Source organism: Oryza sativa, chromosome 2 (assembly GCF_034140825.1).
Source record: "Oryza sativa Japonica Group chromosome 2, ASM3414082v1".
NCBI lineage: Eukaryota > Viridiplantae > Streptophyta > Magnoliopsida > Poales > Poaceae > Oryza > Oryza sativa.
Genome location: NC_089036.1, coordinates 18,809,936 through 18,834,909, shown reverse-complemented (window position 1 = coordinate 18,834,909; position 24,974 = coordinate 18,809,936). Strand labels below are relative to the sequence as shown.

Genomic DNA, 24,974 nt, shown 5'->3' with positions numbered 1-24,974 from the left:
TAACTACCAAAACTATTTCTAAGACCATAATACTGGTATAATATATAGTAATACAAGTAGAGTACTTATTATATCTTAAAGAAGTTTAATTTTAAAAAATAAAAATACAGTGTCTAACTACCTAGCTGTTGTATGCTCACGAGTATATACATGGATCCATTTAGCAGAGCTACAGCTCTTAAAAATAACTTCAAGAGCATACTTAGAGTAGAATTTGTGAAGCGCGCCAAACCCTTGCTTCACCTAGCTCTCTAGTTTATTTTACTGAGATCAGTAAAGCCTGCTCCACTTCTCTCCTTTATATGGATTTAAAATTGTTTGGTTATGCCACGGCTCTAGAAAAGATGGATCTGAACCTAGATCCGGCCATATTATATAGGAGTACGTAGCTAGTACTAGCGTATACGTCCTTGCCGCTTAGCTCAAAGTCGTCGCCCTCCTCCCTCTATTTATTCGCCCCACCCCTCGCTCGAGCTCGCTCGCACCTTTGCCACCCCCCACCCTCGATCCAGAGACGCACGAGCCAACCTTGCTCTCAACCGTTAATTTCCTCTCTCCACGACTCGACGCCGCACGACAAACCAGCGGAGGCGCTCGCGCGCTCGCCTTCTCCTCGCCCTCCATTTGAACAACCCCTTCAATTAACTCCTCCTCGATCGCTAGCTCTCTCTCTCTCGTTGCCTCCTCGATCTCCTTGAATCGATCAGCGGCAACCAGCCTGATCGTTGTTTGCTAGTTAGTTAATTTCCGTCGCCGATGCCGACGACGCCTCGTCGCAAGGAGCCATGAACCGCTGCACCGACGTCGAGATCAGGAACGCGCTGCGCCTCCTCGCGCCCAAGCCCACCGAGGACATGTCCCGCCTCCACCAGGCCTACGACCGCGGCTAGCTTAGCGAGTAGCTGCTACTAGCGTTCATAATCATTCTGTGTTCCATCGCTCGAGTTCTTGAACACGAAGAGGAGCTTAGTAGTTTGTGTCAGCTGTTAGTTTAATTTGTGCATAGTTCGCTGCGCGCGGCGACGACGACGATGAAGGAAGGAGGAGGAGGAGGAGGGGAGAGGAGGAACATCCTGGCCAAGACGATCGACAGGTGCCGGTCGTCGCTGGGGCACCGGACAACGAGGCGCCCCGCCTCCGCCGCCGGCGGCGGCGGCTACGGCGGCGCGGCCGTGCCGGCGGGGTTCTTCGCGGTGCTGGTGGGGCCGGAGAAGGAGCGGTTCGCGGTGCGGGCGCGGTGCGCCAACCACCCGCTGTTCCGGGCTCTGCTGGACCAGGCGGAGACGGAGTACGGGTTCGCCGGGTGCGAGGGCCCCCTCGAGCTCCCCTGCGACGTCGACGCCTTCATGGACGTCATGTGGGAGATGGAGCAGGCCGACCCCGCCGCGTCCCCGCGCTGCGGCGCGCGCTTCGGCGGTCCCGCCGCCGCCGGCAGCGGCAGGGGCTACGGGGGCCACGGCCACCACCACCAACACCAGGGGTACCAGATGATGAGCACCCCGGCGAGGCTCCTCGTCGCCGGCCGCTCGTGATCGATGTCTCGGCATCTCTCGCGACGCCGGCCATCGCCGGCGATCTCGTCGTGCCCGTCCTTAGTTAATCAATTTGCTGTCTGCTTGTAAGTACTATAGTAGGCACGTGTTGGGCGCATGCAGAGAGAGGTTTGTTCACCTGCTTGCTTGCTTTGCTATGCTATGACTGTGATAGGGTAGGGGTGTTCAAGTTCAACTGTTCATGTCAACGTTTGTTTCCATGTCGCGTTCGATGTATCTCTGTAATCGTAGTTTTGTATGTGTGAGTGATCTCATGCGTGTTCAACCAACCCCTAAGTCGATAAAAGATCGATGCATGTACATGCATGGTGTTTTGTTCAGTGTTAACTGTGAATCACTATGAATAAAAAGACTATAGTGAATCTCAGTTCTGAATTTCAACTAGTTTTACTCTATCTTTTGTGGTGATGTGCGCCCTTTTGCATCTGATTTCAAGCAAGCTGCCAAAAAAAAAACTATTTAGAAGCTAGCTCTTCATTTGATGAATGCGTGCATCGGTTTTTTCTTCTTGGATCTCAAGGTCAACCGTTTGGTGAGCCTCCCCGGAGTCTGAACTCGACAACTCAGCCTCGACCAGGAGAGACTACGCAAAATGAAAGGCTTTTCTTGAGCTAGCCGTCTCCTACTCTGCTTCGAGAGCCAATAGCAAAAAAAATAATACTACCAATATGAACAAGTCAATATCACACGAAAGTCTAATCTAAAGACAACTTGATCCGTATAAAATCTGAAGACCAGTTGATCATCTTCTGCGGTTGAGTTGGGCCTCGTGCATGAGGCACAGGTTATTCTGACCTGCCACTTGCTGCCCTTGGAGATGCTCTGGATTTCTAAAACGGTAGCAGGACACAATCATTGCCATTATGATACAATAAAAATGACCTCAGCGTTCTCTGTCCTCTACAGAAATGTCAGAGACATCAACAAATCGTCATCGCAAACAAGAGGACAAGTTTGACAATGCTCACAGAAATACTTCTAGCAGGGATCTAGTATAAATGGATTCGGGAAATAAGACAAGGAATTACAATATGGCTTGGGGCAAGTTGCGGCTGAGGTCAGATTGCATGCCGACCTGAAGAAAATCCAGGCCTAGCCTGCCGGGATTACATTTCCCTGTGTACAGTAATGATAGCCCACCCAACCAAACAACCATGACGTCTGGACGCCACAACTCGACAGGTGTTAACTTCAGAGGCATATAAGATGGCTACACAATTATATCGGCATCAACTTTTTTTGATGGCAATATATCTGCATCAATCAAACAATTAAAAAAAGGAACACAAATCCAACATAAAGATGAATCAGCTCACATTTAAATATGTGAAACAGACAAATTCTCGATATACAATCAGGGTTGAAGGCTGGCACTAACGTTACAGCTACATACACCTTGAGTAACCCTCGATACCACTTCTGGCAGGTCAAGCCCCATCCAAACAGGATGGGACAATCTAGTTCTACTGAACAGCATGAAAGAGCCAAAATAAAAAATACAGTACAATATGGAAAACTGCAAGTGTACTGCTATACACCCATTTCTGTACAATGTTTGCTGCACTGGTCTATGTAAGCTGGTCAAAATCAGAGATCAACTATATTATGTCAAGTTAACTAATGTAGTGATAAACATCATCTGACCTCTAGAATCCATTGGACAACATCCTGAAGCAGCTCGAACTTTTGACTGACCGCAACATTTAGGAAAACCCGCATCTTGCTGAGGAATTGCGATGATTCTTCCTTGCACCGGAATGCACCTCCACAGGAGCACTGCTCAGATAAGTGTGCCGCTTTCACTTGCCTGCAGCGGAGGCAGACCAAATCCTGCAAGTGATAGAGCCTCTCTCGCTGACGGACTACCTGTAGAAGTGCATTTTCCATCTGTTCACGATGGTATGGCTGCCCGCACTGCGGCACAGCACACCTCCACTCCTGACCTTGGAGTGTTGAATCACGGCAGAGATCAAGATCCCGACAATCATTGCAATAGCTGCAAACACGATGTTGTTACGTAAGAATTAGTAACATCAAGGGTTGATGAAAACTAGTGCTTATTCACCAGCCCAATACTTACAAACTTGTGAATTTTACGAATTGGAATAAGCCATGGTAGGCAGGTAGTACAAAATAGTAGCTAGTACATGATTACATATAGTCAAAAGCATGCCATATTTTGGAAAAAATAATTTTGACCTAGTTTATTTTCCTTCTTCCAAAACATTACCATGTTTTCAATAATATTGTTATCCATAACTTTCTTTGACTCTTAAAAAAATGGCAATCAATAATGCTTTTACAGCAAATGGCATCACCTACACCTGACCTAAGTGAATCGGTCACAGTTGTATCCATAGACGTATGTTTACATCTTAAAATGTTGATTATATGGAAATCAAATAAACAGTTTCTACAATTTATCTTAGAGGTAATACCTGCAAATCACATTGGGGAGAGTGAATGAGGCACATGGATCTTGGAACTGTGCTTCTGGAGCAAACTCCTTTACACGAACTAACTTTAACAAGTTCTTCCTCATTCTCTGTCAGATATTTTTCAAGTCAGGTCGTGGCACAGTTTTCTTAGAATTTAGATACTTCAATTTTGTAATAAAAACTGTCAAAAATCAAGGCAGGAAACTCCTATGTTTTGAAGAGATAGAAATATGGGTGTGAAAAGATATACATGCAGTTCCACAAAACCACAACATATATTTTGAACAGTGGATCCTCATTTAGCACATCAGTGAAAGAAAATATTATATTTTTGGATACAAGTTCTACAGTAAAAGCAGTTACCATCAGTTCACAATGGATTAAGAGGCGAATTACCAGAATATCATGCTGAACATTCTGATCAAGAGCAAGAACAGCACATATATGCTTAATGAACTCTAATGCAGCATCTCCCTTATGTGTGTGAGGATCAGGTTCTCTGTTTGTAAGTTCAACTGATTCGGACTTGCCTTTTCCTTTGAAATGATGAAGTATATCACTTACAATCCTGAGAAGCTTGTCTGCAAAGTAATTACTTATCTGCAATATCAGATATGGAATTCAGATTAAAGTTGTGTATGTTAGTCGCACTAGATGATAATCCCAGTCCCAATGTTAATATATACTCCCTCCGTCCCAAAACATAACAACTTTTAGCCTTCAGGACTTGTCCCAAAATATAACTTCTTCACCAACATTCTCTCCGCAACCAATCACAACCCTCCACCATTCAATTTTGCCACCTACCTCCACTTCTCATCCAATCACATTGTGTGTTTAATGGCGCTTCCCCATGCTTGGCCGATGTCCTCCGAGACATCGCTAATGAGGGCGCTCTTTGGTGCCTAGCAGGAGCTGCTAGGCTTCGTGATCTCTTTACTAGGACTTGGCTGCTATTGCACTAGTTTGTGTTTTTTTTTCCTTTGGGTGTATGGTATTCTGTTGTATCCTTGATGGGTGGGTGTCAGAGTTTTTCTCTAACACCGTACACCTTTTCTTCTCTATCTTAATGAAGTGATACGCAGATCTCCTGCATGTTCTAAAAAAAACCATGTCCAACCCTAAAAATCCTTATATTCTAGGACGGAGGTAGTATATACTTTGACATTGAGCAACATGCATTTCAAATTTGAACTTTTTAACAGACTATTAAGATTGACCTTGGATAGTTTCATCATAACCCATCATATATATTTCTTATAACCTTTGACTAACAAATTGTTATAAAAACTATCTGAATTACCCACACTAGATACTGCAGTATTTACATTTTATTTTTTATACAACTCTAATTGCTATGATTGAAAATATATTTCAACTGAAACAGATCAGATGTCAAAATCTGACCAATTTTCAAATAATCTAGATTTTTCTCCTTTTTTTTTCCAATTGACATAACAGTTTCTAACCTCTCAGAATTGAATGTGGTAGCTCCTACCAAGTCATTTTCATTTAACTGGGAGATGGTTACTGGTTACCAATTTAAGATTGCACTATAGAGCCACAAAATCACCTGATCACGGAGATATCCTATGACTTGAACCTCAAGGTTTTCAGCAGCCATGATTGTTATAGATGGTGTGCATGAGGTCTCATCCCTTGTAGTTGATCGAAGAGCTACTTGTTCTTTCATGTATTTCCATGGAACATACAAAAACTCCGATACAATTAAGACAAAGTGATCCTGAAATTTTTGGAAGGAAATGTTACAGAAAAGTAGCAAATACTCTAATTCCAGGATAGTCGCCAAAGTTGCAGTCAGCAAGCAGAAGCAAACAAGTGTTAGAATGACTTAAAAAAACTGACTTGTGTAGCTTTAGGCAGGTATTCTGCTATGTTCCAGCTTGAGACGATGTCGATATCGTTATCACCATCTGAGCTGCCCTCAGATGTTGCATTTTGCATTTTAGCCTGAATACCACCATAGTTATACTGAACCAAAACAAAATATGGAAGGTGAAAACATACTCTATAAGGGCAAAATGAATAAAACAATTCATTTGTGGCAGCAACGAAATGAACAAACCTGGTCCATGAAAAGTAAGGAGTGCCAATAATGCAAAGGTTCCAGCTCCACCCACTCAAAAATATCCCTAAAACAAATAACTTTAGTTTCACCTAAGAGATACCCCATTCAAATTTGCAGGGGGAGGTCAAACAGTACCTTGTCTGCAATGTTTTCAGTAAGCTATCACAGTATGCACGTGCTGACAACAGGTCAACTTTTCCAGTATCTATTATTATCTTAGAAAAGTTCGCAAAGATGACATTAGCTCCAAGCTTTCGAAACTCTGCCAACATGAGAGCAAAGACCTTCTTCATGACCTGATTAAGTTTGATAATCCAAAAGAGAAGACATGATAAGAAAAGTTAGACAAGAAAACTAATAAAGGTAAGATGATTATGAATAGAAAAAGATATTTATTGTAACCAGAACGACAAGAAGATTCGCAATATCAACAAAAGAAAGGACAGTGCACTTAGTTACATAGCTTACATTATGAAGAAGATGATGGAGAGCTGGGTCATGAAGTTTCGATCGTGGGCTGAAAAAACACACACATCAACATGCTAAGAACACATAAAGTTAAAAAAAAAATTCACTCCCTCTGGTCATGAATACATTTCATATTCAGTATCAACGCAGTATCCAAAGTCCAACTTTCATAACTAATTGATATTGTATACATTCATAAAACCCAATAAAATCATAATATTTTTAGAGACTAATCTCTAGATATGATTTTTCGTGTTTCTAGCTTAAATATTTAAGATATTGATACTCAAAGTTTCAAAAGTACAGCTGCATGTTTGTTCAAATGGCATGCATTTTTTACTAGAGGGAATAATAACTGGTCCAGTGCAAACACATAAATAATTACCTGCAAAGCCAACGGTAGAGATGTTGCAATATTGCATCAGCAAACACATTTCCAGAAGATACTGCATCTGAAATGCATCGCTGAATGAGTTGCTTCAGCACTTGGAAAGCAGGTAGACATAAGGTAGCATCATCGAATTCAGTTTCAGTGCCATTTGGACCAGCAGGCATGTCATTTGCAAAGCTACCGATCGGCCCTCCTTCCATTTCATCTACTTGACTGCTCTTTAGGAGAGAATTGACAGCCAAATGATGGATCTGGGGAAGAAATATGTGCACATGTAATTCAATTGCCAGAAGATACAAAATAAGCATGCCATACTTTATTGTATGTTGAAAAGGCTTACCTTAAGCTCAACAGCAACTCGTCTATACGCACCAGGATAAGTAAGAGCAGGCTGGATGACCTGTAAAATTAAGTCATATTTAGTAAAGCAGCACAGAAACAGTAAATGATAAGCACCATGCAACCTTAGGAAATAAAGGCTTCTTACTTCATCAGCAAAGCAAGTATCTCCTTCATATGTGCCTCCTAAATCGGGAATACCATCGTCAGATATCCATAGTACCTACCACAAGTAGAAAGTTAGTAAGAAGCTTAAACATTTCAGAAAAGATCCATACCATAATAACTGCCGGATAATTTATATTTCTTCTATTTCTGTGCACATGATTCTGAGAAGGGAGTCAAGGGACAGCAAGGGCCAACGAATTTTAGCACATAAAATCAATCTGATCAAGATTTCACTAAGCCTAAGGTAGAATTTCTTCAAGACTGGATCCCAAAAGGCAATGGCAGTTCTTTCCCTTCCTGGTGGTTTCAGAGAGGGTGTTTTCCCCACACCTCAGCTTCATCATGTTTTAAAATTTTGGCCAGGAGCTCTGGCATTCACTGAAGGAGATATTAATGTACTCCCTCCGTTTCATATTATAAGACTTTCTATCATTGCCCACATTCACATAGATGTTAATGAATCTAAACGCATATATATGTCTAGATTCATTAACATATATATGAATGTGGGCAATGCACACATACATCTAGAAAGGGAAAAAAGAAACACAAATTTGCATTGACTCCATATATGACAAACCTGCTGTTGATCACGCAATGCCCTTGAAAAGAACACGTCAGCGGTGAAAAGAAGCCAATCCAGTTCAAAGTTTCCCAATGGGACCTGTTTCCATAAGCATTGATGGTCATCTCATTTTTATATGTACTTAAATAACTTACTGGAATTCATACTAGACTATATGCTTACATGTGCATATCTAGCAAGTGAAATTCTTTCATTAAACCATTGGGTTGATGCAGCACAACGTTGCATGCTTGTTCTACCAGCTGTCGCTTGCCAACCAAGAGCCTGGACGAATACGATTAAGAAAAACAAGATAGGTAGAAAGAAATGAAAGTAGAAGTGTAAGAAATGGTGTCCCATTATGTACCTGATAGTTGTTATCCCGTGCATTGCAAGGAATGGTTACACACGGGAAATCATCAAGTGCCCGTACAGCTGACTTTAGAGCTTGGAGTTTAGGGCATTCTATGACGCCTATGACAGGTCCAGGATGTTGTTGTCTGAAAAATATTTCATTTAGCTCATTGTAAGTAAAACAAATGACATTATGCACTTACATGGTGAATTTTCATACTGCTTGATGCAGTTTACAGTAAGCAACAGACTAAAGTTAATATCATACGAGTAGTGCAAGAATTGTACTCTACCTCTCAAAAATCAGTTGGTTGCTACCAAAACTCAAAATCCAGACAAAAGTATTGAATTACAAACTGGTCAGTCTGGTCCATATTATTGGTACCTTGGTTCAGTTCACCTCTCTAAAAGTGATCCCTCCACTCGCAAATAGATGATTACAATGGATGCACTCAAACCTCAAATATTAACTCGATAATAAATGGAAAAATATTAAGATTTAATATGTGAAATGGCATTGGTAGATTTCTCAAGAAAAATACTTTCATCTAATTATATTTTTAATATTTTTTTTATACATGGTTAGAAAAAGTTTATCAGACATGTCCGTTGGACAGATGTCCTAAACACTATCTTAAAAAACAGAGCCTGATCCAGAACCCTGCTTATAGCTGGTAAATACTTCAGGCAATTCAATAAAGTATGCATAGCTCAGAAAAAGGAGAGTCAACAAAAAAGTTGAATTGTTGAAATATTCGGAAAGAGATATACCTGTATTCAAGTAACATTCTTTGCACATGCTTGCTACCTGCATCAATTGATGTGTGGTAATCCACCTATGGAAGGAATCAAATAGTCAGAAGTTAGCATGCTAAACCAGCACGTGCAATTTTTTTTTATTCAGATACGATAATTCATTCTTACAAGGAAAGTGATGTTTTCATGCAGAGAGCCAAGAGCTTGACAAGCATCTCGATATTGCTTTTCAAGAAATGATGGCGATAGCTCTTTATTGCGGAACGGATTGACAACCACTGCATGTATTCTGAAAGATGTAGGGAAGTACATGACATATACACCCCTTCCTTCTGACAAGCTGGAAATAAGAGAATCCATAGATCAGTTTCCAAATCAAAACAACCATATATCAAGTATGAGTGCAGTCAAGGTTTCAAATATTGGTTAGTAAAATACAGGTAGGAGTAACTTATGCTTATTCTACCATACATTTAGGAGCATAAACATGGATTAATTATCACAAATAACTGCTAGGAAGAGCAATCTTGGGACCCAGAGAGCATACAAAAGAACTAGTATTTGACTCTGTAATAATAGCGCTTGAATAAATGAACTCAAAGTACATAGAATGTCAATAAAGAAAAGAAATGGACAATAGTACCATAGTATTCCAGAGTATAAAAATAACAATCCATTGCAAAAGCTAGACTGGATACTGCATTACCTATTTACAAAGTTCTCATAAAAGGTTACCTGTGGTATAGATAGAAAAATGAAACGGTCTGTTCCAGGTATGAACACTCTGCAGTTGTCTTCATTTGCAATTCAGCAAGATCCCATCCATCTTGGATACTTCGTCTTTTTGCAGACTTATCCACTTTGCACACACAACCAATTTGGAGAATGGCATTGAGCTCTGGCAGAATTTTCGTCTCGTATATTCCCTAGATGCAATTCCAACGTTATAAGGTAGATACAAGAAAAACATACAAGATTACATCTCACATACACAAGTCTACTAACCTCAACATCTGGCTCTGCAAGATGGGCAGCAAGCTTTTTGCCCTCCACCCTGAACTGTTCTTCACTAGTTACAACCTGGATTTTAGCAGTTAGTATGTTCTCTTAAACAAGACAAGTTGCACCCCTGGTTATTTTGCAAATATTGTTCACATTTTCACCTCAATGAGATTGAAACATGGCCTTCCATGTGGAAGAATCTTCTTTACACGCCTCCCTGGAAACTCTTCTGTGACAGGAGCTTTCGAGTTTAGGTAAAAGACTCTTGGCACATTGATAGGAATCTTGAACATGATCCCCTCAGCAACAACCCATGCAAAAAAGTGGCCAGGCAATGTACTCGAAGCAAGCTGTATTATCTGATGTGGGCAATATATGAGCTTGTCAGGCATCAAAGTAAATGAATATATTACTGAAAGATTAATATCATAACATAGATGTTACATAGCATAATAGAATAGCAGAAGTAGCATGCCTGCCAATGTGATCTAAAGAGGGCCAATTCTTGTTTCTGGAAAAATGTAGACCGGTTCCTAGCATTGCCATGTAACTGACCGACATTCCTTGCAGAAAACAAATCATTGGTGGGACCATCAGAAGTGACTGCAGCACCCAACCTGGTAAATGCAAAAAGGAAACATAAACATTGACTTCCCTCCATTAGCTGTTTAGTTTACTTAGTGTAATCTCCATTATATTAACAGTGACAATACAAAGAAAAATAGTCACCAGTCCATCATATCAATGTAACTTAGGATTTATAAGGTAATGCGATGCTCAAAAGGCTGATTCACGCTGGCAAAATGTAAGCTTACTATCATCAGCCTAAAACCGCTACATATTACTATGACAAACTTGAAGTCAAGTCCAGGATTAGTCTAGTAGTCTGTTTGAGAGCTAGGAGAGGAACAAAATGCTAAATGAACTGAATCTATAAGTCCTTCCTCCGTTTCACATTGTAAGATGTTTTGGGTTTTGAATAGATATGCATAGATCCTATGTTCATGTGTCCAAATTTACATGGATGTTAGTGAATCTAGACAAGGATGAAGAGACCAAAACATCTTAAAATGTAGAACGGAGTATCATTTACAAGCATAAATTAGTTGGAATTTGTGTACAACATAAATTTGTATACCTTTGACGCTTTTTTTGCTCACGAACATATTTCCATTTTCTCTTCTTAGCATCAAGCCATCCTTGATAATCAGTACTTCTATCAACTTGTTCATCAGCAGCATCATTTTGAATATGTACGGCAAGGGGTTCATTTGACCTAGTTATAGATTTTTGTTTATTCTTGCTATGCTTTGAACCAGCTTCTGTTGATGGTGCGTCGTTTGGTTTATTTTCTTTTCCAAAACCATTGGGTACATGACTTTTTCTCATACCACCATCCAGCGTTAATAAATCTTCCATATCTCCTGTCCCATCCAAATTCTGCACCCCCCTGTCCTTCTCCAAAGGATTGAACATATCACGTAGTTTGCGCTGGCGAAATCGATCATCTTTCTCTCTGACCTTTTTGTGCAACCAATCAGGATGAAGAACTCGAGGAACAGGATTCGAAATCTGTAGCAACATGATTTCACAAATGTCATGGAAAATCAAAGGGGACAAGTAAAAAGTATATAATATAATCAAAGTAACAAGTAAAAAATATATTGCCTTTTGCATTGCTGCAGGAATCGTTATAATCTTCTGAATAGCAGAGCTTAGGCGTTGCTTATAGTAAGACCAGTCAACAATAGATCGGATGCTCGCTTCAGAGGAGATTTTACACCATTTTCTTAAATAAAACTTTGCAATTTCTGTAAGATACAAGGATAGCAAGAGAATGTAAGTGATTGAAAAGTTTGGCTCTTGCAAAAACATGATTTGAAGGTAAAATAATACCAGCATCCGTCTCAAAGATAGCTACTGGAATAGCACGCTCACTCACTGGAGTGCCCTACATGATTTCAGCAAGTCAACAAAGCAGTAGGAATATTGGAAAAAAGCAAGCCAAATCATGAAAACTAGAATAAACAAATTCCATGAAAACAAAATAAAGGGAATATTTGCCCACTGAAAGGAACATGCCGTGACTATCCAAAATTGAAATATGGTACCGTAACTATCAAAATTTAAAGGAATGGGTAAGTGCATGATGTTAATTGTTGAACTATTCAGTACTTACCTGTGGCTCCCGGGCAACTATGTATTGGCAATGCAGCCCTTTGTCTTTTACCATTGAATCCCCGAGGAATTCAGCTAGTCTTTTTGCTGTTGTTACAGCACATGATTTTTGTTCTCCATAGTCAACTAGGGATTTACTCATTGTGCTAGACTCAGATATGAAATCAAGCAACTCATTGTCGGAAATATCAATTCCTTGGTTCTGCAATAGAAAAATGTACTTTAACAATGCAATCCAGTTGGATTGTTTAGAATTTGGAGCATATCATTCAAAATTTTACAAACCACTCACATCCAGTAGGTCTAACCAACGATTAGCAACAGAAGCAACAGCTGTATAGCATTCCTCTAAAGTTGAACCATGAAGAAATCTGTCAAATACCTCTGCCTACAGAGAAAAATAAGAATTAATAAATAAACTGGCCAAACTAACTAGTGCAAAGTCCCAGTATCCCTCTTTGCAACAAAGACTAGTAGCAAGTGATACAGAAAGGGAGCACATACCTGAAAAACTTTGATGAGCTTCAGCTCACCTCTACGCTTGATTTCAAAACCTTTAAGTTCTGCCAAGGTACCATCTTCATTAAAGACCGCATACCTTTTCTTTAGAAGAACCCCTTCCTCTTTAGAGGCAGGTAGAATCATAGCCTGTTATTTTAGCATGCATTGTGGCATTTGTGCAAAGATTAGATCAGCTACTCAGACTTGAAAAGTGTATAGCGCAAGCACTGATCCCATTAGAGTACTTTACCTTGTAAGGTCCATCTACCTCAAATTCAATGGAACATTCACTGTGTGTTGTATATAGCTTATTTACTGGGTCATTCAATGTCTGGTAGGATAATAAACAAATCAATCAGTGAACAACTTTCCAATAGTCAGTAAGCAAAATAACACATTCTAAATATGTAATAACTTTATGAATAACACTTGTATTCCTTACTTGATATTGATCATTAGTGTTGTTTCTCGCAACATCAACATTAAGCATCACACAGGGATAGGATATCGTGAGCTTCTTCCCAGCACTGAAACATCAGTGACAAGTGTTAACATAGAGATTTGCATATGAAGTCTTAGCATCGGAGCATTCACCTTGAACACTACATAAATGACCACTTAGAATTAATTTTGATAAATTAGTCAGTTCACATACATGTCTACATCCAGTCCAAAAATCAATGTATTTATGACTCACGTGAGCAAACATTCTTCGATTTTGGCCACTAACATATTTTCCATATTTAGATTTGGACACATAAAATAAATCACTCATAAAAAAATATTTTAGTTTGTAGAATCAAGACCTTTTTTCTTTTACTAGCACATAACCTTTTGTTTTACTAGCATGTTATAATGAGAATGAGTAGTCAAACCGGTGTGTTGGACAATGTGCGAAGTCAAACCAACTACCTAGTATTTGGACTAGAAGCAGTAGTAATTGAGCGCAGCCAAAAGCACAAAAAGCGGTCGCCTAGGTATAAAGGGCCTGTTTGGAAGAGCTTTTGGTAGCTGCAGCTTCTCCCATAATTATAAACTCCCCTAAACAATCCAGCTTTTTGTCCAGATTCTAAGAAGCTGTAGTTGCAGAATCTAGAAAATGAACGAGAAGCCAGAAGCCAACTAGATTCCTACCAGCTGCTTCATAGGATCTAAAGCTCCCCACAAACAGGCCCAAAAGCAAGGGGCAGTGCAGCTGAATCGCCTTGAATAGTGTCAGGTGCAGCACCATTAGCGAATTGCGTGCCTTGAGGGCTTAAGCTCGCTCCAGCCTCCTCTAGTTGCCAGGTAGAAAGAATAGAAACTAGAGAAGGGATATTGGCCTATGGGCCCAAAATATGGCCCAACAACACACTCACTTGTTCTATCTATCTTAGAAAGAAGTATACTATGTATAATAGAGCAGCCTAAGACTTGTTCAATTGCAGTTTGCTAATCTCACATTACGACACATTATATATTTCTTAACTATTTGTTTGTCATAATAGCTTCAAGAAGCTTCGTTGCTAGGGGTAAACATTCATGTTTTTATAATTGCACTTCAAGAGTCTAAGGCACAGGCTTTTTTTCTCTTTGCACCTAAGGCTTTAACTACACTGATCATTTAGAAGTATGTTAGTTGTACACTAAAATATCTTGCCACTAACATATGCACCAAATTCAAAATTCAGGTCATGAAAAAGCCCTTTATACATTATAAAGTAGACAAATAAGGATTAATGTTACATTAGTCCAGCAAGGCAAGCTCTACATTCATCTATTGCTTCAATCAAAACAGTCATCAGAAACACTAGATAGTCATGAAAATTAATGATAGCATAAATATGAAATCTCAGATATATTATAAACAAATTACTTGTAGGAAAACCATTTTATTTGTTCTAGTGTACTCACTTTGTCTTGAAGGTAAAGTTCTCTGGAAAAGAACCAGGAAGAACACACCAAATGCCATCAGTATCTAGTTCCAGTGGCTTTCCAATTTTGTCTACAAGTAGACGAGCATTTTGGATAATCTTTGCACCAGTATATGTAACAACACCAGCCATTTCCATAGAATACCATCTTGCACCCCTAAATCAGAAAGCCCTAGCCATTACCTTATCATAGTACATAAAGACAAAAAGTATGTTCTCTATATAAATTGCACTTACTTGCGCATAACATATCCATAAAACGAATTCAATATACACTTGTGGGCAAGTTGCAACGAATCATAGAGCACAACCATGTCCTGCAAAAATCATTAGGAGTAGCAACAAAAAAGTTCTCAAAATTCCTGAAACACATGATAGACCTCTAACTCTAAAATGAATAATATTGATTGATACCATCACAAAAATCACCTAGTTGGAAAATACTATCCAATGTGTTACTGGCATGTGGCCACAGACCCCACATGTCATCCTTATAATAGATGGCATTTTCCAAATTGCACATTTGTGATGGTATTGATCTAATTTTCTTGATGTATAATATAATAATGCATTGTGAACCTGTGCTTCCTGAATTTTGATAGAATTTCCATTGGCTTTTGCTTCTGCCAGTTTTCCTTTCCATGATTTGTTAAGACCTTTGTACTCATACCTTCTATCACGAAAGCTGGAATTTTCAAACAAAGTACACATTTTAGAGCACCTTGAAGAAAGCATTAGCCAACAATGCTATGTTTATCAACCAGAAAATTGCACTTTGCTCCACTAAGAGCTATTATGGAAGCTAAAATAGAAATCACTGTTACATATCCATGAACTATCCAATGAACATAGTACACTAAAATATACTAATAAACATCAGACGGACCTTCGTACTGTGTCTACATAGAAGGAATTTTCACGCATGCATATTCCAGCGTTCCTCACTTCTGTAATTGGTTTGTCAACTACTCTTTTATATGCCTGCATTGGGACAAAAGTATAGTAATTGCAAGCCACCAAAAAGGTTTAATTAATCCATGCATTTTAATATATCACCTTTTGGCAGTACTTCTTCAAACGATCCTTCAGTTTTAGTAAATGCTCTGGTTTTGAGAGGTCAAGAAAAGGCTTTGAAGGTGTCACCCCACCAGCTTGAATCATCTCTGACTCAATTTGCCTCTTTATATGATGATAGTCACTAAAAAGCAGAATATTGTTAGATCAGTAAATATATCAACTTCAAAGTATATAGATTCCTAGAGTATACCTCTTTTTTGCCATGTAGGTCTCTCCTCGCCATACCCATTCAAGCGTCCGAAGGCAATTCTTTCCAGGACGATTGAAATCACATGCTGTGCAGTCCACATCGGTAACTATGGATGGTGGCTGATACAGCAAGAGTTAAGGAAAAAACAAAGGTTAGTTTAAGTTATATAATCATGTACAAAAAAGAAGCCAGATGTTCTTAAAGAAAACAATTCCTTCATAATTTAGGCCAATAGACACAAAGAGGCTTTAGTTATTTGTCTCATCAGCATAGACTCTCATCAACAGCCATATAACTAATACTAGAAACACCCAAGAAAAGTTCAAACTGGTATGGACCCATTAACGACCTTTCCTAAACAACTTGAGCCTTCCCATGAATTGGTCTGCGCATGAAACTCAATATGGTATAAAAGCATGAGTAGAGACCCTTATTTCAAGTATTCAAGATCTGCCTAGGCTCAATAGATGTATTTTGATGTTTGAAAAAAAATAGATGTATGTTGTGTTGTGAGTATAAAATTCAGGTGCTATGTTGTGCCTCCATCAATTATTGTGTTAATGCACTCCAGAGACCAGTTTGCATTGTGTCCCAGTGGCACCGCACCACATATAACCCACATCATAGGATTGAATGGGACTTAGACTTGAGTGGTGATTGAAATATGAGTAGACAGCCTGCCTTACCCTGACAGATTAAATCTTTTGGGCACATTGGTCAGGGCATGTAACTCAGCAGTGCCTTCATGAAATTTTGGCAATGCAGCAGCATAAATTTAGTATTACTTCTTTGTGTTTTCTATATATGGCAATGATGGCTGAGCAAAATAGAGCTCAAAGAGATTCTGCAACTCAACCAGATAGCAATAACAAATCACTACTAGCTGACAAGAAATGCTAGCAAAGTTAGTTAGACCATGTCAATCACCATATCATGGCCTATTTAACTTCTTATGTGGACTATCGATACAGGTCACTCATCAAAGTACAAGTTAGCAAGTGCACACAGTTAGGATTTAAAAAGATCCATACCGGAAGGGGAAAATATGTTTAACAGTATCTACCACATTTGATCTTTACGAAAGTAAAGTTGAACTATCAAATCAGCCATTATGATAATAACTGAATTTAAAGTATTTATTAAACTACAAGAGAATACCTGGAGCCTATTTGTCAAAATGATATTTGGATACATCGCAGCAACATCCAGATGATATATAAGTGGACATTCTTCACGAATAGGGTGATCTCGCAAAGAAACTAGCTGTAAATTTGACACAGCAATCAAGCTCGATACAAATTACAGAACATAGTGAAATAATATTTCCATAGTCAGAACTTAGAAGAACAATAAATATCTTGGTGTTCATGCAACATATGAGCTATAGCGCTGGAATAACACCTTCTGTTTAATGGCATCCTTGACTTCATCGTAGTTTGTGACAGAATCAATATCTAATTTTCCTTCTACGGAAATGGCATATTGCAGATCACGATCAAGATTTGCAATCAGTTGCTGGAAAAAAGAAATGTCAATTGAGTTAATATACTAATGTGCATGCATAAATTTTCAATCTGAGCCAACATTAACGTGTAACTAAGATAAAAAAGCTCAGAAAATCTCTTCTGTGATTTATATATTTAAGCTAAAATTAAGTATCACTTCCAGAATAGTATTAGTCAGGATACCTCACATGCTGACGGTTCAAGTTGGAACTTCGTAGGAAGATCAGATCTAAATACACCAGTTTCAAGACACTCAACATGACCACCAATATAAGTTTCGCTTTCCAATAGACGGTTATTGTAGAACTTCTCTAGATCAGCTTGGTGCTTGTTAGGACAAATAATATTAGCCTTGAATGCCTATATATCAGAAGAAAATGAAGTCAGCAAGCTGAAAAGTTTCATAAGACAGAATATAGATGCAAGGATTAGCTCAAAAGGTAGAAAACATGGCAGAAAAGTTTACTAAGCAGTCAACACACCTGGACCATTAGCAGCATTTCACACAATGTCCCACTTCCTTTCCGTAAAACCTCATCAGGTGACATAGGTATAATGGTTGCAAGGGAAAAGATAAATGGATGGACGTAAGTCATGTATAGATAGTATGTTGCAACAGCATCTGATACAGAGTAAGAAGCCATTGTCTGCCAACAAAAGGGTACACAAAATGAACAGCTGAAAATGCTAGGTTAAACAAAGACAACTAGAATTTGTACAACTATACTATTCCGCATTAGTTGTTATATGCTGATGTATTTAAAACATTTCATTTGATAATGATGCTATCCCATCATAGACAAACTTAAAGGCACCTGAGGCTGCTCCATTGCAAACCGAACCATATCTTCTGGATTAACCTCCAGAGGATCATAGCCTAACTTAGCTTTTGTAACAGCCTGTCATTGTGAAAATGGAAAGTAAATAATCAAGAAAAGTGAAAGTACTAGCATCTTGTTCAGAATAAGAAGGATAAGCAGCACATAATGGAACAAAAATGAAATGGTACCTCTAACTGATTATCTAAAAAGCACTAACTGATTTTTTTTGGCATACTCAGTCACTACAAAATTATGTAGTTGCTTTAAAAATCCAAGTTTGATATGTTATTCAGTTCTGAGACATAGCCAGTTGCTTAAATTTAGTTACAAAATAAACAAGTAATTTTCTTTTAGGCTTTCAGCAAATAATGTATCACCTTTAGACCATGACTTCCTTGTGGAAGGTAACTGTCTCGCTTCACCCAAGCAAAACAGTCAAGATGGCAAGAAAATTTAGCTCGGCATTCGCCTTGATTATTATCACATTGGAATCCAATCTCCTGTAAGAACAAAGAGGGTACAAAACTAAGATATGAAATCATATATTGTTTGGCATTTCAAGAAATATATAAACCAAAAACAAATTTAAAACATGTGCATAGTATTCATGGTTTTGAAAGGAAACAGCAGAGGCAGATTTAAAACATATGTACATAGCATTTATGTTTTTTGAAAGGAGACAGCACAGAGGGTGCAATTAAAAATATCCCAGTCCTTGTTGCCTTAGCTGCAGAAGTGTGGTCTGTGGATGACTTAGATAATATTTTTTTGCAGTTACTTTGTTGGCCAAGATTTTGGACATCTCATTACATAGTTATGATATTGGACTACATGAGTCGTATTAAAGAAATGACACCTAAGGAGAAATAAACAGCTTACCTCATTCATTTTAATCCCATGATGAGCAGCTCTCTTCTCCAAAAATGGCCAGTCAAAAAAGTCGCCGTTGTATGTAACATAAATACCAGGCTTAACCTCTTGCATGTGAGAAAACCAAGCTTTGAGTAGATCCAACTATGGAGAGGGAAAATGAAAAGGAGTTGACGAAGTAGTTAGGGTGTATTAAAACCAAAATGGTATTGAACAAAAATATAAAAATTTGTTGATACCTCATTTGCGACATTCTTAACTTTAAAATGCCCCTCAAATTCTGGTTTAGGTGTATACTCCAAATCTTCAATATCTTCCCCTACACACTGCATGGAACAGAAAAACTAATATGTCATGCTGCTTTTAGAAAACTTGCATCTTGCAATTGCAATCAGGAATTGTAGGTCGAGCTGAAATCATGAGTGCAAGGTGATCATTAAATCATTTGGCAAGTATACAAGGCAACTAACATTTTGGCCTTTAGTATTTTTTTTACACACAGAAGTCCACAAAAAGAAACAAAGGGTTTTCTCACGCAGGTTAAAGATAACTGCATGTCACTTCAGAAGTTGGAGCAAAAAAAAAATGGACAGCATATTGGTTATTACTTCCTCCATTTCACAATATAAGACTTTTTAGCATTGCCTACATTCATTTAGATATTAATAAATCTAGACATATGCATGTGTTTAGATTCATTAACATTTATATGTATGTGAGCAATGCTAGAAAGTCTTACATTATGAAACGGAGGGAGTACTAGATAATCGGTCTTATTTGAAGCCAGGCAGCAGGTGGTGAATACAGGAAAAGAATGTTTGTAAACCATAATTTGAACATAGTAAGCTGAAATCTGATAAATGATTATAGAGAAAAGAACATCTGGAACCTCTCGGTTGATTATCAGGTATCCTTGCCCATCAATCATGTAAGAGATCATCATTACAGTGTCATACTCAGCATCTGGAAACTTCAGAGGCAGCTTCGTGGTTTCAATATCAAATGCACATACATGAACTTCTGCACGCTGTAGTAGATCTTCCCTTCTGTGAAGCAAAACATCAGAGCTAGATACGCTAACATCGTACCACTGTCCACACCTCACGTCTGCAAATAAGTTTAGAGAAACAAAAGTGTTAGTGATAAATAAGCATGTGAGAAATTCAAATCAAGAAACAAAAAGCTCACCATTATCGATAGCAAAACGAACATGATATGGAACATCATATTCACGCAAATCAATGATGCAATTTATGTAATCTTGTGGCCTTTCTACCCTGTCATAGTGTACAAGATCATCAGAACATAGGCTAAAAAAACACATATGACAGCTAAATTTACTTCACCGCAAACTTAACTGGGAAAGAGTCAAACAAGAGTAGCTTTAAATACATCATAGAAGCATCTTAGCCCATAACTAAAAAGGTGGATACTATATAGGAGCATCTTAGCCCATAACTATTAAGACGGATACTATATAGAAGCATCTTAGCTCATAATTGTTGCGATGGATACTATACTCTACAGGTACCTTTTTACACCATAAATTGATTCAAATGCCTCTGCAGCATTTAGTTCTTCTTCATTCTTTTCAACAACATGCAATAGGTCACTTCTCACACGCATTAATTGCTGTACGGTATCAAACTGGATCTTCAAATATTTCCTCTTCAAACCAGAAAGGTGGTTTTTCTGAAACACAAAGAGAGAGTTATAATTACCTTCCAGAATTGGCCCAATCAAATCTAGATAATAAAAAATGGCATATGAATAAGAACATTGGCACATTGGTGAAACCAGTCTATTCAAAGCTTTCAGGGACCACCCAACCCATGAATCTTACTCTACCATAACAAGTGTTAGTCTCTCTACTATATAAAAGAAGCTAGTGGTGGCGGTCGCTATGCATTCCTCCACCACCTTTGAGCTGGTTGGATCTCCCGAGGATAATAAGTATATCATTTGTGTATGTCGTTTGTAAGCCTGTGCTTGTAATAATGTTATTATGGATTGATATTGTTTGTTACAAATTAGATAAGTTTTCTTCTAGGATTTAAATAAAAATTTGAAGATAAACATATAATATGTTTATTTGAGATTCAATGAAATGCATGGGTATTTGACAAGTTAGAGTGTTACTTCTAGTCAAAGTCAAAAGCTCCATATGGATCCATACTAGAGTCCAGCTGTAATCCTAAGTACTATTTGTTGGAAAATTAATTTGTTTTCTTGAGAAGAAGTCAAATTTAATTTGACTAAGGTAAAATGCATGTAGACTAAGTGAATTGCTTCAAGATTTCACTAGAACTAACTAGAACATGCAAGTACTAGAGGATTGGTGATCAGCTATCTGTATAAAACCTATGTCAGCATGCATGGAGTAATCAAAATGGAAATTTACTAGCTAGCGGTGTATAGGTTGGAGCTATGTTGTGTTTCAAAGAGAAAGAAGGAACTTCACTACTAATTAGTTCCAATATTATGTAGCATAGCTAGTTTTGAGCTGTTAGATGAGTTGTAACATGAGCTGTAATATTGTGTAACTGTAGCAGGTCGGTTACTGTAGAAACCAAGTTAAAAGTCCTATAGAAAGACATATATCCCTATGTAACAAAGGTCTTGGGCATGCCAGTGAGATCAGTGAAAATGTAGCTCCTTTGCTATACTCTTTTCTCTTGCTCTCTGTTCATGCTATGAGTGAATGTCTATCCTAGTTTTAGAGCCAACACTATTAATAGAGTGGGGTTCCAAGTACAACACTAAATTATTTTCCCAAATTCCTACATGGTATCAAAGGTGGGTCCCAACCCTAACTCACCATAAAGTTTCAGCCCCTTTCACTAAAAATGAAGTTTCAACCCCACAAGTCATCATTGTCAACTTTCTGCCAAACTCTTAACCATCGTTGTCCATGACATACTCCTCAACCAGGTTACTGTTGGCTCCCAGCATGAATTGCTTGTCACTGACATTGATGTGGTTAGGTCATACCCAACCACCACAATGTAATGTGGGAGCAGGTCACCACAGCTGTAACATGCTAGACCAAGTCACCAAGCACAGCAAGCAGGAGATCAAGTCAGCTGCTACTGCTTGATTTTTGGCCTAATCTGTCGGCCCTGGTTTTTAAAAAGATCAAGATTTTACGTATTATTATTATCAGGATTTTCAGGATGTTACAAAATCCTCCATAGAGACATGTGCTCTGTGGCGGAGACTGGGGATGGTTGATGCTGTTGGTTTGAACTGTTCACAGGAAAGCTGTGCAGCCTCATCAGTTATTGCTTTACCCAAGAGGGAGAAAGAGGAATAGACAGGAAGGGAAGGATCTGTGCTCCATGATGTTCTGATAGTGCTACTTGTTAGATCAGGTGAAGTCAATTGAGGACATGTAATGTGCTTTGCTGTTCCCAGTGTATGGTATTATCTGCGTTGCTATTTGGTGCTTGATCATATTGGTTTGTGATACTATGGCCAGTACTATCATGGGAATGAATGATTGATGCTTAGCAGATCGTCAAGATTGTGGGAGACATGCAGAAAAATATGTTCATGGTGGTGAACTTGGCATTGGAGGTGAAGCCCTACTGGTGGAAGAATCGCATGGCCAAGTACCAGAGGTTATGGTCATATGATGGAAGTTATAAATATAATGGTGATGGTAGAGATGCAGAGCAGGTGTAGGTGCTTAAACAGGAGTAGAAAACCACTTAGGGGAATTGTTGATGTTAAGTTAGAGCCTAATACGAGTCTGAGTGCATAATCTTATGTGAATATGCATTATTGTCCAATTGTAATCCTAAGCACTGTACATGAAGTGTGTGGGATCTTAAGGGTGCAATGGTGCATACATGATCATTCTTCTACAACAAACAGCTAAGGTAAAAGGACAAAAGAAATCACAGGTGAAGAACTCTTAACAAGATCAAAACTCTTAACCATCCAAATTTATCACAACAATAGCATTTACTGATGCAAAGAAAATGTAGTGAATTAAACATTCAAAGCAAGGCACATACTAGATCAAGATCTTCTTTCTCAATAATTTCTATGTCAGCAATGTCGCCTTCATAACGTCGCCTGAGATATGCCTCGACTTCTAACTCCATCTTATCCTGCGACATTTTAAAATTCCAAAATATGATATCTGAAAAGAAACATCAAGCAACGGAGAAACTAAAAGTCATCTTATGATTCAAACACAAGCTCAAGCTCACCTTAGTCGCAGCATAAAAGTAAGGGGGAAATTTGTATTTCACTTTAAATGTAGAACCGTCCTGCAAGAAAGCATACACGATTAGACGTGACAAATCAAAAGTTTTTTTTTTGCCATAACTGCAATTTACCTGGGACACGAAGTATAGGTCAACACAGCTGTATATCTTCCCAGTGTCCTCATCCTCCCATGATGACTGCAGGTATTTGAGGTGAATCAAGAAAGTCACAAAAAGGTAGTTGATTACATTTTGCAAAACAGTGAGAGATTAACTTAATAATCTTGTCCAATTTCTACGGATCTGTCCATAACGTGGATGGACCACCAAGCTTAATAGGTGTATCCATTCAGTGCGGGCGTTCATTGGTTCCACCAGATATGGCAACAGCAGCACAGTTTTTATCATATTGTCAAGAGATTGTATTGGAGAATCGTTTAAGAAACAACTTCTCCATGATGTAGCTACTTTATTTTTTTTACCAAAAAAAGAAACATTATAACTGTGTCACAAATTATCCCACGAGCATCTAGAAGCGTCAAAGGATTGACTGTTGCTATTAGTTGCAGTCTGTGACAGCATTTGACAAACATCCCCCACCACACCCACCTGGCAAATCAACGTGCTAGACCAACGTTAGCAGCAACTCACCACCGGCATTGCTCAGTGATTTCACCTACTGCTTACTGAACTAAAACAAAAGGAGGCTCCCGAATTTCCTGGTCTGCATACTCCGACTGATCGACCCATTTCTCCAGTCATATTCCACTTCAAAGTCAGAAGCAGGTCCCAACATTTACAAAGTTATGCCGCTAGTTTCCAGATGACACTCACTCCCAATTCAAGCTAGAAATAATCCCAGAGAGAGGGCTTACCGGGGAGAAGGTCAGGAGCCATCCGAGCCGGCGCTCGCTGTCGGTGTAGGGCGCAAAGCCAAGCCTGCTCTCCAGGAGCTCCTCCGCTCCGAGCCGCAGCCGCTGGTCCTTCGCCGCCGACGACCCAGACCTCCAACCGCCTCCCCTTCCCCCTCCCCCTCCTCCTCCTCCGGCCGACGGCCTCCGCCGCCGACCATCGCCGCCACCGCCGCCGCCCATGCTCCCCAGCGCGCGCGCGCGGTACGCGGGGCGCGGGGAGAGGAGGAGAATCGCCTGCGCCGCTCGGCTCTGCAGCCTCCGCTCGTGCTGTTGTGTGTGGGGGGGAACGGGGAGAAGGAAGGAACCCTAGATCAGATTTGGGTTTTGGGTGGGGCGGCGAAATGAAATGGGCGCCAAGTCCGGGGCGGCGAGGCGGGGGTTTTCCCGCGCGCTGCCACCGTCTCATCATTTTGCATCCCGGTCCCTTGGTTTCGTTGTTTTCAACTTGGGAGCCCAGCCCACGGCCCTTGGCAAGACTAGGCCCACTTTATGCTTTCTAGCTGGAGGCCCAATCTACTCAAGGCCTTGTACATGATGGGTCAGATTTTTAAGCCTTCTCGGGGTCAATAAATCCATAAGGAAAAAAGTATATTTGACTCCCTCGACCATGGGCCGAGTATGATTGGAGCCCTCCAACCGAGTATTTCACATCCCTCAATTATTTAAAC

The 24,974-nt window shown here is 39.4% G+C and overlaps 2 protein-coding genes across 2 annotated transcripts; one reads left to right on the top strand and one right to left on the bottom strand.

Annotated features, from left to right (window-relative positions):
- Positions 1 to 406: 406 nt before the first annotated feature.
- Positions 407 to 1,928, top strand: LOC4329459 (protein SMALL AUXIN UP-REGULATED RNA 8). The gene has a single exon (XM_015767615.3). The coding sequence runs from the start codon at positions 1,032 to 1,034 to the stop codon at positions 1,530 to 1,532; it is 501 nt and encodes a 166-aa protein (XP_015623101.1). The 5' UTR covers positions 407 to 1,031; the 3' UTR covers positions 1,533 to 1,928.
- Positions 1,929 to 2,850: 922 nt separating this feature from the next.
- Positions 2,851 to 24,658, bottom strand: LOC4329458 (DNA polymerase epsilon catalytic subunit A). Its single transcript, XM_015767677.3, has 49 exons — positions 24,268 to 24,658; positions 23,525 to 23,590; positions 23,396 to 23,455; positions 23,198 to 23,293; positions 20,710 to 20,870; positions 20,367 to 20,455; positions 20,068 to 20,285; positions 19,418 to 19,504; positions 19,188 to 19,322; positions 18,686 to 18,808; positions 18,303 to 18,386; positions 17,970 to 18,134; positions 17,671 to 17,847; positions 17,384 to 17,497; positions 17,141 to 17,245; positions 15,983 to 16,101; positions 15,772 to 15,913; positions 15,602 to 15,696; positions 15,295 to 15,400; positions 14,953 to 15,032; positions 14,696 to 14,872; positions 13,245 to 13,329; positions 13,053 to 13,133; positions 12,806 to 12,949; positions 12,594 to 12,689; positions 12,303 to 12,503; positions 12,020 to 12,074; positions 11,792 to 11,934; positions 11,262 to 11,695; positions 10,599 to 10,740; positions 10,285 to 10,482; positions 10,127 to 10,201; positions 9,857 to 10,047; positions 9,290 to 9,461; positions 9,137 to 9,201; positions 8,379 to 8,511; positions 8,195 to 8,296; positions 8,027 to 8,110; positions 7,427 to 7,501; positions 7,280 to 7,339; positions 6,934 to 7,190; positions 6,549 to 6,597; positions 6,216 to 6,376; positions 6,078 to 6,144; positions 5,858 to 5,983; positions 5,565 to 5,735; positions 4,388 to 4,591; positions 3,992 to 4,098; positions 2,851 to 3,549 (listed from the first exon to the last, which is right to left on the bottom strand). Exons 1-49 carry the CDS (start codon positions 24,484 to 24,486, stop codon positions 3,189 to 3,191), a joined length of 6,657 nt encoding a protein of 2,218 aa, XP_015623163.1. The 5' UTR covers positions 24,487 to 24,658; the 3' UTR covers positions 2,851 to 3,188.
- Between the last annotated feature and the right edge of the window lie 316 nt (positions 24,659 to 24,974).